Source organism: Miniopterus natalensis, chromosome 2, assembly GCF_054644295.1.
Source record: "Miniopterus natalensis isolate mMinNat1 chromosome 2, mMinNat1.hap1, whole genome shotgun sequence".
NCBI classification, from domain to species: Eukaryota; Metazoa; Chordata; class Mammalia; order Chiroptera; family Miniopteridae; genus Miniopterus; species Miniopterus natalensis.
Window position 1 is genome coordinate 171968050 of NC_142082.1, and position 19209 is coordinate 171987258.

The 19209-nt window shown below is 39.5% G+C and overlaps 1 protein-coding gene across 4 annotated transcripts in view; it reads right to left on the bottom strand.

The window, feature by feature from the left end:
* ANKS1B (ankyrin repeat and sterile alpha motif domain containing 1B) overlaps positions 1-19209 on the bottom strand; it is a 693028-nt gene that overhangs the window by 548683 nt on the left and 125136 nt on the right. For all 4 annotated transcript variants that reach the window (XM_087814846.1, XM_087814845.1, XM_087814848.1 and 1 more), the window contains exon 9: positions 17182-17322. In XM_087814846.1, coding sequence (XP_087670972.1) covers positions 17182-17322 — 141 coding nt within the window. The remainder of the gene's footprint in view (positions 1-17181; positions 17323-19209) is intronic.

Genomic DNA, 19209 nt, shown 5'->3' on the forward strand with positions numbered 1-19209 from the left:
AAAACTCAGAAATCAACAAGCACAGTCCGCGTGCCTCCTGCATACGAGGCATAGCAGGGTGTGAGCTGGAGAACAGACACATTTGTCAGACACAGACACTGCCCTCGGGTACCTTACAAGTGCAAAGAACAGATATTACCTAGCAGCATAACTAAAATATAAGGGAAAATCCACAGATGTCAAAACTAAGTTATTTCACTATCAAGAGAAAAGAGACTGTTTCTGGCAGGGGAAGACCGAATGAGACTTTGGGAAAAAAGCGGCATTTGAGTTGGGCCTTAAATCCTATAGGATGAATAGTTTCACGCCAACTAGTTGCTCACTAACATCTGGAAGAAGTATGCATCTCACATACTACAGGAGGTGTCCATCTCATTTAGGATTTACTTTCTAAAGATCCAGAGTGGCCCTATATGAACTCTAATCTGGTTTCGGTTGCTTAGAAATGTGTTTAAGCCGGACATCTAAAATGATTTTTGTGAAACTGTGCTTTGAGCTTAAAAGTTTAGAAACTGGCCCTTTGGAGACTTGTTACATGTGGAGAATGCATTTTTGTGTTTTCTCTAATCTTCCATTTTTCTGTACAGGATAAAACATTTTCTCACCTGAAAATATTTTCAATTAGACACATACTGATATGAATTTCATGGTATTAGCGGTCTGCTTTCTTTACTCTGTAGAACCGAGGTCAGTAAACTTCAGCAACAATCCAACCTGCTGACCATTTTCATAAATAAGGTTTTATCAAAATGCAGCCATGCCCACTCGTTCTCCTATGCTCTATGGCTGCTTTTGTGCTACACTGAGTAATTGCAACAGAGACCATATGGCATCAAACTTAAAATATTTACTATCTGACACTTCACAAGAGAGAGTTTGCAGACCCCTGCCATAGACAATTCATTCAGCAAATATTTATTTAAGGGCTTACAAGGGTAGGTGGCTGGTGGGCAGTGAGAGTGGATTGCCAGCTAAGGACTGTGGTAGCCTCATTAAACCAAGTTAAAAATTAATTCACAGTGCATTGTATTCTTCATTATAATTAATCATCACACAGAAGGAAAAACTAGAACAACTTCTGCTGTGAAAAAAATACAGCAGGTGACAAAATGTAGTATTTTTAGGAAGTGCTCCATGGTTTGCTAACATTTATTGAGCATTTATCGAGTGCGAGACACTATTATAGGCATAAAATAAGCATATATGCCATTGAGTCCTTGCTACAACCCTAGAAAGTAGGTACAATTATCATCCTCATTTTACAGAGTCAATGTGATTTATTTCTGAGGTCCCACAGCTTGTGCTTGTCAGAGCTGAGACTTCACAGAACATGCTTTCATCCCTGGAGATATTCAAGCAGAGATGGGATGACTCCCTGAAAGGTATAATGGTTTATACTTTTAAAAGGGAGCAAAAAAATAATGGCTACCATTTAATGAGAGGCAGCTATGGGTTTGACATTGTTCTATGTGCCTTAAACACATTCACTAATTTTCATGTCACCCTACAAGGTAGGTGTAAGTTCCCTCTTTTACAAATGATGAAATAGTATAGACAGGTGATTTGATTGGCCAAACACATATATCTAGTAAGTTGCAAAGCTAAGATTAAAAGGAGGTCTACTTGGCTTCCGAGTATACCAAACTATATTCATTTTTTTAAAGGTCCTAGCTGTACTTCTACAATGTATGAAGAGGAACCACATTTAAAAATGAAAGCAGCAGATAGTCAACAGCTAAACAATGAAATACCAGGGAGGGCAGGTAAGGAAAGAATAGCCTATGCCATTAAAACAGCAAAGAGAAAAACAGGGAAATAGGAAATACATTGCTCAATGTAATACAGAATCTACTCCTAATTGCAGCCAGGATCAAACTCAGACTAAGCCACAGTAGAATTTGCTGGAGACACTAAAATAATTGGAAACCTTCATTCATTCTTCTTCTAATAGAAATGATGACCCATTAACATTTAGCTTATGTCTCTGACATAATCAGATACCCCTATTTCCAAGGGAGATGGGCATGGTCAACCCATTTCCACACTCTTGTTGAAAGAACATCTGAAGACGGTGAACAACAGTCTTCTCTTAGAAGGCATGATTAAATGGTAAAGAGATAAAGAAAAAAAATGAGGGGCTCCAGGCATTATGTCTAAATAGGCCTGAGTTGGAATAGTCACTTTGTTACTTCATACCTGTCACCAAAAACAAGTTAACTGATCTCTCTGCACCTCAGTTCCTTGTCTAAAAGGCTGCGGTGGCGGATGCCGCAGAGGCATCAAGCGTGCTTTCCCAGGCCCCGTCCAGCCCGGGAATTAGCATTCCCTCAGCGATAATCACGTTTCCTATAGGAAGATCTTCAAGAAAAACTATTATTTTCTCACTTATTTCCTCTACCACTATCGACTATACAACATTGCTTTATAGGGTGCTTAGTCAGATAACCAGAGAATTAACATAGTTTGTTAAGGGATAAATTAGAAATAACGTGAAAGGGCTTTGTTATCACAGAGACTAAATATACAGTGTACACAGAATAAAAATTGAGATTTTGAAACTTATGTTCCCAAACCAAAAACCCTTGTATAAGAACAGAGATAGAAGAGAATTTAAGAGTAACATTAGCGACGCTATTTAAACGTGCATGGAGGTCTCCGGTCTTAGATGGCTAAGTCCACACTCCCAATATTGAACAGTGCAATGGTCCATGGATCCAAGCAATTCATTAAGAGGTAAAAATCAAATGATTATGAACATTGAAAAGTCAGAGACATGATTATTAGTCTTTCCAGATGACATAACTGCCTAACTAAAGAATCAACTTTAGCCTTTTTATAAACCACAATGTAATTCATAAGATAACAAAGTATAGAATAAGTATATGAAAATCAGCAACTTTCCTATCTACCAGCAACAGCCAGTTAGAAAATACAGTGGGAAAAGTATCTGTTTACAATAGAAACAAATATTGTGACATAATCAGGAAGAAAAACAACAAATGTAGATAAATGTGCATTTTAAAATAAATATGTAACCACTTAACAACATAAGAAGAGACTTGAAGACATAGAAATTTATACCATGCTCCTGAGTGGGAAGATTCAATATTGTAAAAATGACAATTTTCTCCTAATTGATCTCTAAACTTGACATTGTTCTAATAAAAGGCTCAATAGGTAAGGTCTAAAACTATAAAAATCTTAGAAGAAAACATACGGGGAAATCTTCATGACATTTGACTTGACAATGATTTCTTGCCAAAAGCACAAGCAACAAGTATAAAAATAGATAAACTGTACTGAATCAAAATAAAAAACTTCTGTGCGTCAAAGGACACAATCAACGCAGTGAAAAGACAACCTATAAAATAGGATAAAATATTCATAAATCATATATCTGATAAGGGATTCATTAAACTCATGGTTAAATAATGAGTCATCATGATTTTTTACAACTCGTGGCATTTATTGTTTTCACATAATACAAAATATTTATTACAAAATAAGATCTTGTTTTCAATAATTCAAACAATGTACAAGTAAATGAAACAGGAAGTTCAACTCCCTGGAATATTAAGCCTTAGACATAACAATTATTAACAGCATAGTCTATACACTTGCAGACTTTCTACGCACATACAAATAAACATTACATGGAACTTACTGCACTTTATATGAGGTTGTTTGTACTACGCGTAGTGTTCTTGAACCTGTGAATGCTACTCAAATTTCCAGAGGCCAAGAAAACCTAACAGAAAAAAATCAATTTGCATTTGTATAGCAAGGAATTTACACAGAAACTTGCTTTTATGTTGTAAGATCTTCCTAACAATCCTATAAATAGGAACTAGCCTCCTCTTTTTAAAAAATAGGAAGCAGAGGGTAAATTATTTGTCCAAGGTTATACAGACAATACATAGCAGTCAGGACAATTACTTCAAATAAATTGTAAGGCCCATCAGAGCAAAATCTATATAGTACAATTCCCGTTTTATATCGTTCACCATACCTGGCACGTGATTATAAGAAACATGAGAGTACGATGAATGTTTATGTTTTCTGCTCTGCATCCTACATGTAACAAATAGCCAATAAATATTTGTGGTACAAATGGCTGGGTGAATGCATAAAATAGGGAAATGTGAAGGGATTCTAAATGGACTGAGATTCCTATTGAGCCATCACTTTTTTAAACCTGTAGGATAAATAATATATTCAGCAGCTCAGCCACCCTGGAAGCACAAAGTAAAATTGAATATACATTTGGCAAGAGCGATTTCAGTAATGACTGATACTCTCTTTAACGGAGAAATGCTATGGTGAAAAATGCTGGGCACTAGGCAGCACACACGTTTACCTTCCTGTGAGAAAGTGGGCCCTCTTCACAAAAAATTATTTTTAATTTCATAGAAAAGTACTCCCATGAGTTTTGGATCAAACAAAATAAGGCAAACTTGGTCCAATTAATCTCTTGAAACTCCATTTTCTCAAGGTCAAATGAAAATATTTCATAGGGTTGTGAGGAAATTAAAGTGAGACAAGGACTTTATAAGCAAAGTGCTTATCACTGTATCTGGCACATGCTGGGGGCTCAATAAATGCTAGATATTACTGTTAACATTATTACTATCATTATCATAATACTTTCGTAAGACACCTGAAATAGAGCCTTTCCAATGATAAAGTTTTAGCTGTTATTTTAAAAGTTATAAAAATGACTGCATAAATACCTAGATCAAATGAATGCTTGACTTTAAAGCAAAAATGCATTCTTCTGTAAATCCTGCATCTGCCCAGATACAGCCAACAGGCATCTGCTCCTTGAATAAGTGCATAATAAATAAAATGTCTACTGGCCTGATTTCCATAGCCAGTACATTCATTTCCTCTAGCCACTGTAACAAATCACCACAAGTTAGTAGCTAAACATAACAATAATTTATTCTCTGACAGTTACTGAGATCAGAAGTCTGAGAGGAGTCTTACAGGGCTAAAATCAAGGTGTCAGCAGCACTGCTTACTTCTGGAGGCTCTAGGAGAGGAACCCTTTCCTGTCTTTTCTGTTTTCAAGAGCCTACCTGCATTCCTTGGCTCATGGCTCCTCCCTCCATCTTCAAAGCTAACAACACAACATTTTAAAATTTCTCTCTGCTTCCCTCATCGTATCACCTTCCGTTAAAGGGCCCTGATGATTACACTGGGTTCACCCACGCAATCCAGGAAAATCGCCCCATCTCAGCCTCCGTATCTTAATCACGTCTGCAAAGTCTCTTTTGCCAATATATTCCCGGGTTCTAGATACTAAGACACGAGACATTTGTGGAGGGAGGGAAGGAGGCATTATTCTGTTTCTCATGATCCATCCTCTGTTCCCCAAAGATTCACATCCGTCCACATGTAAAATCCATTCACCCCATTTCAACATCTCCCAGTGCTGAGGCTACTGAGATTACAACATCAACCTAAACTCAAATTCTCGTCTAGATTTCATCAGCTCAAAAAAGGGATATCTGTAATGTTTTGAATAAAATAATAAAATAAAATAATAAAATTAATAAATTAAAAAGTCCAAAGTCTCATCATCTAAATCAGGTATAGGGAACACTCTAGGTTATCCTGGGATAAGATTCCTCTTCATCTGTGAATCTTTGACACTAGAAAACAAGTTATTTGCTCCCAAAATACAATGGCAGGCATAGGATAACAGTTATAGATACTCCCACTCAAAGGCGGAGAGATAAATGGGAAAGGGGGAGTTAACAATCACAAGAAATTTAGAAAACCAACTGGGCAAATCCCATTAGGTTTCAGGCCCAGGAATAACCCTTTATAGTTCTCAGCTCCATCCTTTGGGCCCTCAGCTCTGTCTTCTAAGTCTCTCCTCCTAGTTCACAAAGGGTAATATATATTTGCAACTGAGTAGTGTTATAAGCCTTTTTCTTTTTCTGCAAGAATCCATTCCTTTAGGAATCTAACAGTCTTCCTTTATTTTGTCTTTTTCCTGTTCCTTTCAGTCCAAGCTGGTGGCATCTCTACTGATACACCAAACTAAAAAACCTTGTGAGTCTCCCATGTATGTCACAGGAGGTCATTCCAGTAAACAAGAGGCTCCGCCACAGATCTTGCCTAGTTAATCCCATCCCTAGACTGTGCTAAAATGAAGGAGGAGATCTATGAGACACGTACCTAATCTCTTCAAAGAACCCTCTGGGTGACTGAATAATATGATATTTTGATGCTACGGAGGCACTAAAAAAAGTTATCCAGCCACACTTTTGTCTTCTCCTCCAGAACACACTTTCTTGACAGTGAATCTACACAATTTAGCATCTTTTTTCAGTCTGGATAGGCTGAGAAAATCCCAAATCATCAAGTCCTGGTTCCTTTTTGCTAAAAAATTCTTCATTCAATTTCTCTCTTTCCTCTCCCATTTCTCTAAGGCAACCAGAAGAACAAGGGCCGCACCTTTAAAACTTTGCTTGGCCATCTCCTGAGTTAAATATCCAAGTTCATCACTTGCTAGTTGTTGCCACATAACTATAGAAGGCAATTCTGCTAGGCTTCCTACCACGTAAGGAGTGCCCCCTTTCCTCCCGTTTTCCGTAACATGTTCCTCATTTACTCCTCAGTCCCTGCCAGAAGCATCAGCTTGCATGTCTACTGACATCCCCTCTCTGATGATTTAGCTATTCTCTATGCCAGCGATTTTCAACCAGCGTGCCACAAGGGCTTTTAAAAGTCAGGGGCACTGACCTCTTTTCCCTTACATTGTCAAGTAAAAAAAATAACAACAGACAACACAACAACAGGCATCTGATGTGAATGATCAAAATTATACTTTTTTTTTTTTTTGTCAGATCGGCAAAAAATATATTTTCTGGTGTGTCACCGAATTTTAGTAATTAGTTTATGTGTGCCATGAGATGAAAAAGGTTGAAAAATCGTTGCTCTAAGGTAATACAGGTTTCCTACCATTCTTCTCACTTTCTTTGGAACCCTCACTAGCAGTGCCTTTAATATCCATGTTTTTACATTTTTACGGCAATTTAGGTATTCTCTAAGGCAAAATAGGGTTTCTCTACCACAGCACTCCATTCTGAGAGCTCAAGGCGGGACCTTTCAGATCCACATTTCTGTTCCAGGCAGTCTAGTCTTAGTCTCCCAGGCTACTCAAAACCCTGCCAGCCTCTCTCCACAATTCCAAAGCCACTTCCACGTTTTAATGCTTTTGTTACAGCAGCATCCCACTTCCTGGTACCAAAACCAGCATTAGCTGCTACCACAAATTACCACAAACTTAATAGCTTTAAACAACACATATTTATTCTCTTACAGTTCTGCATGTCAAAAGTTCAAAATGATCCTCGCTGGTCTAAAATCAAGGTGTCGGCAGGGCTGGTTCCTTCAGGGGGTGCTAGGGAAGAATCCACATCCTGGTTTTTAGCCAGCTCCACCCATTCCAGGTCCATGGCTGCATCACTTCCACCTCTGCTTCCCTCATCACGGCCCCTTCTCTGACTAAGGCCCTCCTGCTCATCTCTTATGAGGACCATAATGACTACACTGGGTCCACCTGGATAATCCAGGACCTCTCCCCGTTTCAGGATCCTTAACTTCATCACATCTGTAAAATCCCGTTGCCATGAACGGTCACCTACTCCCAGGTTGTAAACATGAAGAAGTGGACACGTTTGGGCAGGAATAACCTGCCTGCCACAGCCATGCTCAGTATCATCAACTGGATTCTGTTTAAAATACTTCACCCATAACTTCAGCTACGTAGTTTTAAGCATTGCCCCCCCTGACCACCCAGCTCATTACTACACTACCGTTTGTGTCATTTCCACGTTTCAAATGTTGGTTGGCTCTTTGAAAAGTTTCAGCATAGAAGAAATTCAGCAACAAAGTAAGACTATGTACTGAATCGCAGTTCCCAAAGCTGTTGACGTCTGAGTAATTCCTTGACTCGTAATTACTGTTGGAGTATCTGAACCCCTGGCGCAACGCCGTAACTACCGTGGAGTTGAAAGACACCTAAAGGATCATCGCAATTTCAAGGATGGTGAGAATGAGGCCTTGGAAGGTTAAAGGATTTACCCAATGGCACAAACTCCAATGCAGAGGAGAGGAAGCATAAGCTTATTTTAAGAGTATCTAATGACTAACTGTATGGAAATCCATTCTAAGAGCAAGCACACTTCCTAGGAAGCTGTGCATTTACAGAAAAAGAATTTCTTAATCTCAGGTTCAGGTAGATTTTTACTTAGCCACCTGCGTTTCTTAAGTATTGAGGCAAATACTAGTAAGGTAGTTTTCTAAATAGCTAGAGGAATTTCAGATAAATTTCATCAGATTCATGAAAATAGAGACATACTTGCCAGGATGCTACGTGTGATGGTTGTCAAGCCAAATAATGGAGGTTCTCCTGTTGTTGGTCTAATGACTAGATTGGAAAAAATTATGAAAGTCCATGGGCCCTACAAGCAAAGCAAAAATAGTTTCTGGTTTCTCTGGATACAAGCCAATTTACTCAGTGCTGTAATGGAAACCTAAGATAAATATCTGGTAATAAATGTGTATGGCATATAAGTGTTTTTAAGCAAATTGGTATATCTTCACTTAACTTTTCAAAAAGCACCTAAATTAAATCCTACTGTGCCCAATGCTACCTATTTCTTTCAAAAAACACCAGAACCACTTGATATAAGGACTTTGAACAGGCCAGTAGGAATTGCTATTGATATGTGAAGAGGCCTTTCAATAAATAAAGGAAGAAAACTCAGGTTACCATAAATATCCAGATATTTTAATACGAAGGGGATTAAAATGTTCATTTTCACATACAGAACAAACTAAGGACTCAAAACCTATAACTTCAGGCTGACATCAGAAGAAGGCAGAGTGAGAGTTTCCCTGGTCTCCCCGCTTGAAGCTGCAACAAGCTGAACAGCTATAATCCAAGAAAGGATTCCCTGCGTGGCGCAGGACATGGCCGAGAGATCAGCACGTTGAAACATCTGAAGGTGGGCACGTCAGAGGGAACAGGGGAGGGGAAGGGAGAGGAGCAGAGATGGGTGCCACAGACACAGCCCAGAGCTCACTGTGAGTCTCTGGAGAGGGGAAGAGTCGGGTGCCACCTGCACTGCCAGCAGCCCTGGGGAGCAGAGATACAGTGAGCATTCCTGCCTGAGTGGTCCCCATGGCTGCAGCTGAAGCCAATGACCAGGCCGGAGACAGAGTGCAGAGGTGTGGCTGCTGTTGACCGGTGGCCGCCATTGCCAGGCAGAATAACAAAGCCATGGAGCCTGGTCGCCTCTCCTCACCCTCTCGCAGCTAGCAGCGGGTCCCAGGAGAGCTGTAGCAGTGGGTGTCAGGCTACCTATTATCGGCAGCCCTGAGAACTAGAGAGGCAGAAGCATGCTGCCACTAATCCCAGTGACAGGGGTGGAGATACAGAGGTGAGGCCACTGAGGTCTGACAGTTGCCATTAATGGAAGAACAAATCCACAAACACACCAGCAGGCCTCTCCCAGCTCACCCAGCCCCTACCCACAGCAGCGGCCCGGCCCGCAGTGTCTGGTTGGCTGCAGAGGGACAGCACTAGGATTTCACAGGATCAGAATCTCATCACCCACCACATCCCTCCATGGGGTTGGTGCCCTGACGTGACCTGGTTACAGAGGAGATGCTCACCTCCCCAGGGAATACAGGGCATTGTCCCACCGCCCCTACAGAGCTCTGAGAAGCCAGATCAGTGCAAGAGAAACTAAAAAAAGGCATGCTTCAGCGACACCTACCGAAAAACAAAAGAAAGACGTCTCGACCCTCTAAATAGAGAGGTGCCGCTCTTAAAAAAAAAAAAAAAAAAAGCCTATAGATCCCTATGTTCATTGCATCATTATGCACGGTGGCCAAGACATGGAAACAGCCAAAGTGTCCTTCAGTTGAAGATGGGGTACACAGATATACAACGGAACACTACTCAGCCATAAGAAAAGATGAAACACTTCCGTTTGTGACAACACAGGTAGATCTTGAGAATATCACGTTAAGCGACTTAAGTCAGACAGAAAAGGTCAAGAACCATATGATTTCACTCATATGTGGATATAAAGCTAAAAACAACAAATGAACAAACAAAAACTCACAGGCGCAGACAGCATTATGGTGGCTACCAGAGGGCAACCGGGTGGGAGGGACTTAGTAAATAGTAAAGGGGGTCAAATATATGACGATGGAAGGAGAACTGACTCTGGGTGGTGAACACACACTGCAGTATACAGATGATAGTTACAGAATTGTACAATTTCAACCTATTTTATTAACCCATGTTACCCCAATAAATTTAATTTTAAAACTATGGCTTTCTATATATATATATATATATATATATATATATATATATGTGTGTGTGTGTGTATGTGTATGTGTTGGGTATATTGTACCAATAAAGATATTTTAATCTTATTGAATTGACAATATTTTAAATAGTTGGCAAAATCCCTCAGACCTTTTTTATATACAATCTGAAGGTGGGTAGAGAATAGAGCATATCTGTGGTGTCTGAGGCCCTTTTCACTGTAGAGTCAGAGCACAGGTGTCTACAGAAAAGGCTACACATCTTGTCAGCAGTTTGAGGGTGTGTCAAAATATAAAAATTATCATGGCTGTAAAAATAGACAGTGCTAATAAAAACAGCCTTATTCTCCCTGTTCAGAGAAATAATAATTATCCTAATAAAAATAGAAAGTATAAAAGAGAAAATTAAAATTACAACATTCAGCTAAGCGCTTAAAGATTTCACCGAAAATACTTTCAGACCCAAACACACACATGCACATGCACATGCGCGATTTTACATAAGTTGGACCACGCATACGATGCTAGTTGAAATCTGTTTGCTTTGCTCCTTTTCTTTAAAAAAGTCAGGGCTATCTTTTTTCTTTCAATAAATATAAAACTACATAATCATTTTTATGGATACAGAATATTCTGTCACAGAATGTTCCATAATTTAACTAAATCCCTCTTGTAAGGTATTATTCTTGGTTATTGTTTTTTTTGATACAATCAACCCTGAAAAACATCCTGTACTAATCTGTTTACCAACTTGTCCAATTCTCTCTTTAAGGTAAATTCTGCAATTAATACTAATTGTCTACAATTAAAAGTGCTGGATAAGAGGCTATGGGTATTTTAAACTCATACTTAACAGAAAATTTGCCTGACTCTTTTTGAGAACAATTTGCCGACATGTATTAAGACCCTTAGATGGGGGGCTGGTGGAAGGGGGTTGTCTGCTGAGCTGTGGCAGGACAGGTGAGGTGGAGAGGACAGTGTCCCTGCGATGAGGGCGGGGCTCTTAGGCAACAGGGACAAAGGGGTATGTGGTAGGCACAGGTCACAATGGGCAGGAGAGTTAAAAGCAGCCGCCTCGGGGTGGTTTGCTTGTAGGTGGAGGTTTTGGTTTCTAGAAAAGGGGAGCAGTGGGATTAGGAATCGCAGTTGAGGTTGCTGAATCAAAGAGCAGAAGTTTTGCAAACCGATGTGTCTGGCTTGAAGTCCTGCCCGAGTGATTGCCAATATCGGTGCACCTGGGCTTCTGCGCACTCTGACATCTTCGGGGGCTGGCGATCTGCCCACCCCAGGTAGGGCACGGTCTGGTGCGGCAGCGATCGTCTCTAACTAACTCAGAGAAGTCGGTAATCAGCGCCCCCTCCCTGTCCACAGTCACTCACAGGCAAAAACCTGCAGACGACCACTGCTAGCCCACCTGCTAGAGAGAAGGGGGAGACAGGACAGTCTGCAGGTGTGATAAGGAAGGTGTGGAGAAGCCCCTAGGAGCTCTCTGGATAAAAGAGAGCCATGGCCAGCCAACCCATTACCTTATCACACAGCCAGAAGGGGCCCCCGGCGGGCGTGTTTAATGCCCCCCTGGGGAAACTGCAGCGACAGCTGAGCAAGGGGGAGTATACTATATCCAGGTACGCTCCCATGTTTGAGCGCGACTTCATACAGGTCAGCAAAAGAGGACAAGGGACTGATGTGCACAACAGCGTCCAGATGGTGACCGTGGGCGGCGTCCACACCAGCCCCCGCCTTACGCTACCTGCTGTCCTGCTGCTGCCATCCTGGAAAGAGGCAACAAGCCTACACAGACCTTAGAGCTAACGAGGCTGCTTCCCTCGGCGTTTGCAAAGATATCCAGCCCTAACATTAAAAACAGCAGCTCCGCCTGAAGCTTGCCGCTGGCCACTCTCTCCACCTTCACCTGTGTCCCATTCAGATATAAGAGATCTTTTTGCTCCCTGGGAAGACCCAGTTTACGTGCTAAGACCACTGGTACCCACGTCACTCCAGCTGATGACACACTGGGCATGCCTGTGTCCGAGGAAGACAACAGCCCAGAGGTAAATCCTTGCAGAGTCTCTAGAAGATGGGGCCAGGGTGCTTGGGGTAGGGGGGGTGTCCTGAGGTTAATTTTAAACACATTGGGCTCGGGGCCCAATGAGCCTGTTTGGAAACCATGCTACATCAGGGAAGTTCCTGCTGCTTCTCCAAAGTGTCCCCCAAGGCTGTATTTCCGAGATCCCTTAGCTGGCAGCAGCTCTTAATTTCATATTCACTATTTCATTGCCACTGCAGCATCCTCACCGTCCAGCCTGTCCCTGAACACACACTGCTCCAACCCAGGCGGCTGACACGTCGTGGGATGTAACATATCTCCATGGCTGCCACGTATGGATCTCTGTATGCACAGTGGTGATAACGATGTGCTGTGCACATCTGCACAATTTGTTAGTAGCTATAAAATGTTCAGGTGCCTGTCACTTTACCAGTGGAAATACTAACACGAGTGTATTTTTAAAAGCGTAAGAGGCGCTGGTAGCGGTCAAGCAAAACTGGAATGATTGTTGGGGTCACGGTGGAGATACTGCTTCAAAGGGGAGGCTGGACTTGAGACTTCAAAACCCTCCCTGTAAGCTGTTGTTTAGCTACAGGAATAGGAGCGAGCAGGCCCTTCTGGGCTCACTCGATTTCCCTTGTGTGTCTTCCTCCGAGGCAAATGCCTTTCATTTCTACAAAGCGGATCAAGATCAAGTCAGCATCAGGAGCCTTCACATGGTCCCACAGTGTCTGGGGCCACCTCTGCAGTTATGCTGCGGGGAATGAATTCAACGTGCCTCCCACGTTGCATTCGAGACATCACATTCTTGTCACAAAGCCTGCCGTGCCCGATAAAAGGGCGGGACTGGTGGCAGTAGCGGGTAACAAGAGGCAGTGTCACAGGTGCCAGGGGTGCGGCTCAACCAGTCTGCAGATTCAGAAGAGACACAGAACTAACAGGAGCCACCTTCGCAGATCCCTGAGAGGCACGGCCAGCGTGGCCCGGGTGGGTGCGTTCGGCTCGTGTCCCCAGGGGGTGCTTCCAGCACATCAGGAGAGCTGCCGGCCTCTCCCCGAGGGCAGCACGGTGTGGCCACCGCAGGAGCAGAGACGGCCCGCAAGAGCTTGGGGCTCTGAACTGTCTTTAACTTTCCCTTACCTTGATATATGTAATTAAATAAACCGATGACAAGAAAACGCTAAAGATTGCTCTCAGAGATCCTCATTCATTTATGATCTCTACCTACTGGCCAAAGAAAACTCTAAAACTTTCCACAGTATATAACCAGGGACTGGGGCAACCAGTGGGAAGCAGGGTGAGGGAAATGAAGGCAGGAGAGCAACATGGCATCATAGGCTCTGTTCATCATTTTAACATCACGACCTTGAACAGGTTACCTGTTTCCTTCTTCAAGTGGTTGCTTTGAGAATCAGGATGTTATACATGCAAAATACCTGGCACATGATAGGCACTGTGTGCATGGTAGTGATTATGACTGCCAGAAGTGCTGAAAAACAAATTTGAGTGTAATTACACTTTCTAGAAAGTGCTTCATTCTCCCAGTCTCTTCATTCTTGAATTCTCTTTTAATACTTGGCCTGACTTAAACTGAAATTAAAGGACCCAACATAATCTATTAATCTTAATTTTAATCTCCTGATGTTACTTAGAATTCTGAATTTTCATGAATTTAAAAGTACTTGCTTCCTGTGAAAACTTCAATAATCCAGTCACCATGGAAGTAGAAAATGCCGCATAAAAACATAAAAAGTTAGATAACACCTGGATATAAGATCAGTTCAAAATCTAGACAAAAACTGAAAATTAAATAATCTTAGAAGTATAGGATAATTGCAAGTAAAACTTTTTAAGGATCTAGAAATGATACATCACATAGTTTTACATCCCAGAACCAGAATGTATACATAACCTGGCGCTCAATTAAGTCTTTATTTCCATAATCCTCATGTTCTGAAGCTTAGGGCTATGCTTTGAATATAGAAGATATTTGACACATTGCTGGATCCCATTAAATGAAGAGTTATAAATGTGAAATAAATACAATATTCCAATCCAACAAACCTGAGTGTATAGAAATTTGCAATGGCACTGTACTAATTCCACTGCTCCCAAAGTCCCCTGTACCAAACTGCAAGGTGGTGGTTTTTCATGAGGCCCAAGACGCAGTGCTATGGCTTTAGTGATTATTAACGGTCTCACAAAATATTTCAGATCCCTAAAATAATGACTTCAAAATGAAGTTTTCTTAAAATTTCATAAATAACAAAATCATTTGTCTAGAAAATCCTGAGTTCAAATCTGTTGAAAGCTGTATCATAAATCGACAGTATCATACCTCCAGCATCATAACAAATGTATTAAACTATATTAAAGGAATTAACCATTGTGCGTTAATTCTATTGTAAAATATAAAAGCATTTTTATAATTTTGCACCATCACACATTAAACAATCTTACTGAACTATATGCACATGCATATATAAGCACATATAAATGTTAAAAGCAAATCCATCAACAAATTGTGAACATGAGTAAAAGAAGACTAGATGAGAACATTGGTAAAAGAATTCTAATCTTGATTTGTTAGATTAAATACAGTAAAAAATAAAATAAAAAAGAATACTGGATCTCAGGTAAATTTATAGATCTAATGCAGCAACAATTAAAATCCTAACAATGATCCTCTTTAAATTTGACATAGTAATTATAAAATATAAATTTTTAAAGCAAGCAATCATGTCAGCTAATAGTTTTAATGCAATAATGATTTCTCCTGTCACATATTATATATTAAAATATCATAACTGAGTCATATGGTTTTAAAAATAGGAAAACACAAACCAAATAGGATGAAATATAATGAGGAATGTGAGTTATTGTCCAATGGAAAGTCATAGAAAAACCAGGTATCAGCAAGTGAAAAATAAATATAGAGCCACATTTGGAATTGGTTAAAAGGAACTATAGATGAGATGAATTAAACAACAATAACAAAAAATAACTGAGAAGTGTAATGAATTCGATAGTTTTTTAAAACTACACAATATACTCACACTTATACATACAAAAAAATTAATAGAAAAAAAAGACTGCAGACTAGGAAGAACTGTGTGGTAAATGTAACTACTAAGTAATACTCAATATTGACTGAGGCAATATCAGTCTTCACAGGAAAATGGCAAAAGAAAAATATCTAATATTATAAATTTTTATACCATAAGCAAGTTGCTATCAATCTTACTACCAAGTCTAATAAAAATAAAATAAATCAAAATTAAATGTTAGCACAGTGGTCACAACAAATGTATTAACCTATAATATAGTCATATATTAAATATGTAACAACTAAAATATAGTAATATATTAGTGATGGCTTAGAGCCCTGATACTTTCCAAGAATTCTATTTTTTAAAATATAAGATACAAAGAAGTTAATTATATGAAACAAAAAATATAAGTAAAGGCATTCAACTATTGGTAAGCTTTTAAACAGATGAGGGTATATTACTAAAATAAAACCTATGCTTCTTAGTTTCCTTTCTTCTATACCCTTAAAGATACAAGGTAAAACTCTGTATGTAAAAACCATAAGTGAAGAAATGAACCCCTAGAATACACACATGTTCACTGTTTTATTCAACTATTCCTTGATTCTGACAATATACCAGGAACTATGTTGGCATTGGAACAGATGGTAAGCAATGCAGACTCTACCTTTATGGAACTCCCAGTCGAGTACATACTGACCACAACTGTGCAATGATTAGGATGAATTGTCTTAAAGCTCTGTAAACAGTTCCTACTACAATGAAGAGTCTTTGAGTACTAAGTGTTGATTTGATTATCCTATTTAGCACTCCACAATAAATTAATATTGGAATTTGAATGGATATCATCAAATTGTCAGTAACACTGACATGAAAAATGTGATGGTTTCTTAGGCACAATTGCTTCACATTTGTTACAAAACAGAAAATAATATTTTTGAGATATAACACTATTCTGGACAATTACTGTGAATTATTTCCTATCCTGGACTATTTTTCCACCATGCTTTATGTAGGTGCACATACATACCTTTGCCATTAACTGGTTTTTGGGGTTTTTATAACATGCTTGTAGAAATATTTTCACGGTGGATTCAAATTTCCTAACTCTGGCTTATTTTACTTTTTCTGAAACTCCCCTAAGGGCCTGTGGTCCACAGCATACAATAGGAATTTGAAGGTGATACAATCGAATTAAAATGGACTTAATGGATAGCAAAATGGTTTCAAAACTGTAGTCAATGTTTTCGCGCCCTCCTCTTGTTTTTGGGGCTGTACTGAATAATGATACACATTATTCTACAATGTTCCATTGTGCTAAGAAAAAAAAAAAATCACTATGCTTTTAAAGTGCCCTAATAGGTTTCTTTGTAAATCATTTATTATTTTTATTTTAATATAAAGTATGATTTAATTTCAAAATAGCATATTTTAGAATAAAATATTTCTGGATCATAAATATTAAAATCTCGTCAGCAACTCAATTTTTCTGGAACTAGCATCATGACCAAAATAAAACCACCACATAAAGTTATGTAAAGTATGTGTTTGCATATGCATGTATGTATGGCAAGTTATGTAAATATATTACTGACCTTCACTGAAGAAAAACTGTAAAGTGAACAAGATACTAACTGGATTTCCAGAGGGGGGGAAATGATTTAATTAAAATCATAGGCAACCATGTGTACGTTTCAAAGCACCTTAAGGAAAGCAGAGCGGTACCTGCGCAAGCGTGGGGAAGCCCAGGTTCCTACATCCATTGCAGGGAGTCAGCGCTTCCCAGAGTCCCGAGGGTCCGCATGAGCTTCCATCGTCCTCCTCTTCCACTTCTCCTGGTGACAAATTTATTGTAGATGAAGTTCTCTGAAATTAAATTTATATTATACCAATATATTATATCCATGTTTTTTTGATATCTTAACATCAATTAAATTTATAATTTTTATGGTGCGTTTTCGCAAGCAAGCCAGCTTCATTCTAGCCATAGGTACGTGGCTGTGCCATGTGACTCAGCCAAAACACAGGTATAGTTCAATTTTAAGTCGAAAGTAAAAAAAAACAAAAAACTGGGTGGGAAAGATTGATAAGGTACAAAGTTTGTAACAAAGAACAGGACATGAAAATAACCCAAGAAACAGCTGAATAGCAACAAATGAGAAAAATCTTGATTTCTAAACGGAATCAGAAGGATAGCATGCAAATACGCTTTTGAAATAGAAATTACTCAGAAAGTCCATTTTTTCACAATGTAGTCTCCTTGTTGAAAAAAACTGATTCATAAAATTTTATATTATACGTATAAAGAGGGGTAATACTTTTTAAATTAATCGCAGGTGTTCCATTTTGAACATGGTCTAAACTATAAGGACAAGGGCAAAAGGAGAGATGTTAAAAACAGATGAGCCCTGGCCAGTGTGGCTCAGTTGATTGAGCTTTGTCCTGTGCACTGAAAGCTGATCGGGTTCGAATCCCAGTCAGGGCACATGCCCAGGTTTCGGGCTTGATCCCCGGTATGGGTGCCTGCGGGGGGCAACCAACGAATGTTTCTCTCTCACATCGATGTTTCTCTCTCTCTCTCCCTCTTCCTTCTTACCTCTCTAAAAATTAATAAAAACATTTTCTAAATGCAGATCAGCAATGTCATGAAAAGTTTTGGATAATAATAAACATGTGTAGATATTACCTGATTTAGCAAACTTGAGAAAACTGAAAGCAGAGTGCCTGCAAGAGGAAAGTGGCAGCAGCAAGCCTGTTCATGACCCAACACCCTCCAAAGGGCTTAACAACTGGAGAAACTCACTACCTCTGCAGGTGTGGGCGCGATGGGGCTAAAACAGGATGGACGCTCTATATTAGAAAGAGCTGGACCATCCTAAACCCACCTCCTTCTTACCCACCCAAGATACTAAACCTTTACCACCTGACAAGAAATTGAAGATTTACTTTCTGTTGAGGTTGAAGCACAGGGATTACGAATTTTAAGAATCCATGCACAGTGAGCAGAGGGGCATCGGTCTAAAAGCAAAGGAATTAAGTGAATATGTATGTAGTAAATGAAGAAACCCACCCCACCCCAGTGCCTACTATATGTACCTTAGAGAATATGGCAGCTAAGTTTATATCCCCGCAGAGAGGAGAGTAGAATATATTCTCCAAGAATTAACCGCCTCAGAAAAAAGTCTTCAAGTACCTAGGAAAATGGTGGGCTCTGTGCCTTAGCACCTGCTGTGAAGCCCACATCTCGACAAACTCCACCCACATATACAGTTTCTAAGTTCTTAGTTAAATTTAAACAAGAATCAAAAGATCACCACATAGTTAAAGGAAGTCTTTCAACAGGGGACCAAAATAAATAGAGGAAAAAGTTATAGAAATAGAAGGCATTTGCGTCCCTGAAACAAGAACAGGATACTACAAAACAAATACATACAATCCCGTAGAAAAGTTGGAAATAAGTCTGAGGAAACTTCCCAGAAGATAAAATAAAAGATGAAAATAAGTTAAAAGCTAAGAAAAGTAGGGGGTCAAACTAAGACTTCCACGTAGAGTTGGTAAGAAATTATCAAAGAAATAATTCAAGAAACTTTGCCAGAACTGAAGAAAAATTTCATATTCAAAGAGCTGAATTCAAAAATTCAGCAAGGGAATTTTTATTTATTATTTTTTTATTTTTTATTTTTAGAAAAAAAGAAAGACAGCAAGTTTGCCTAAAAATCTTCGGAATGTAGTGTTCAGTACAATACTAACAGA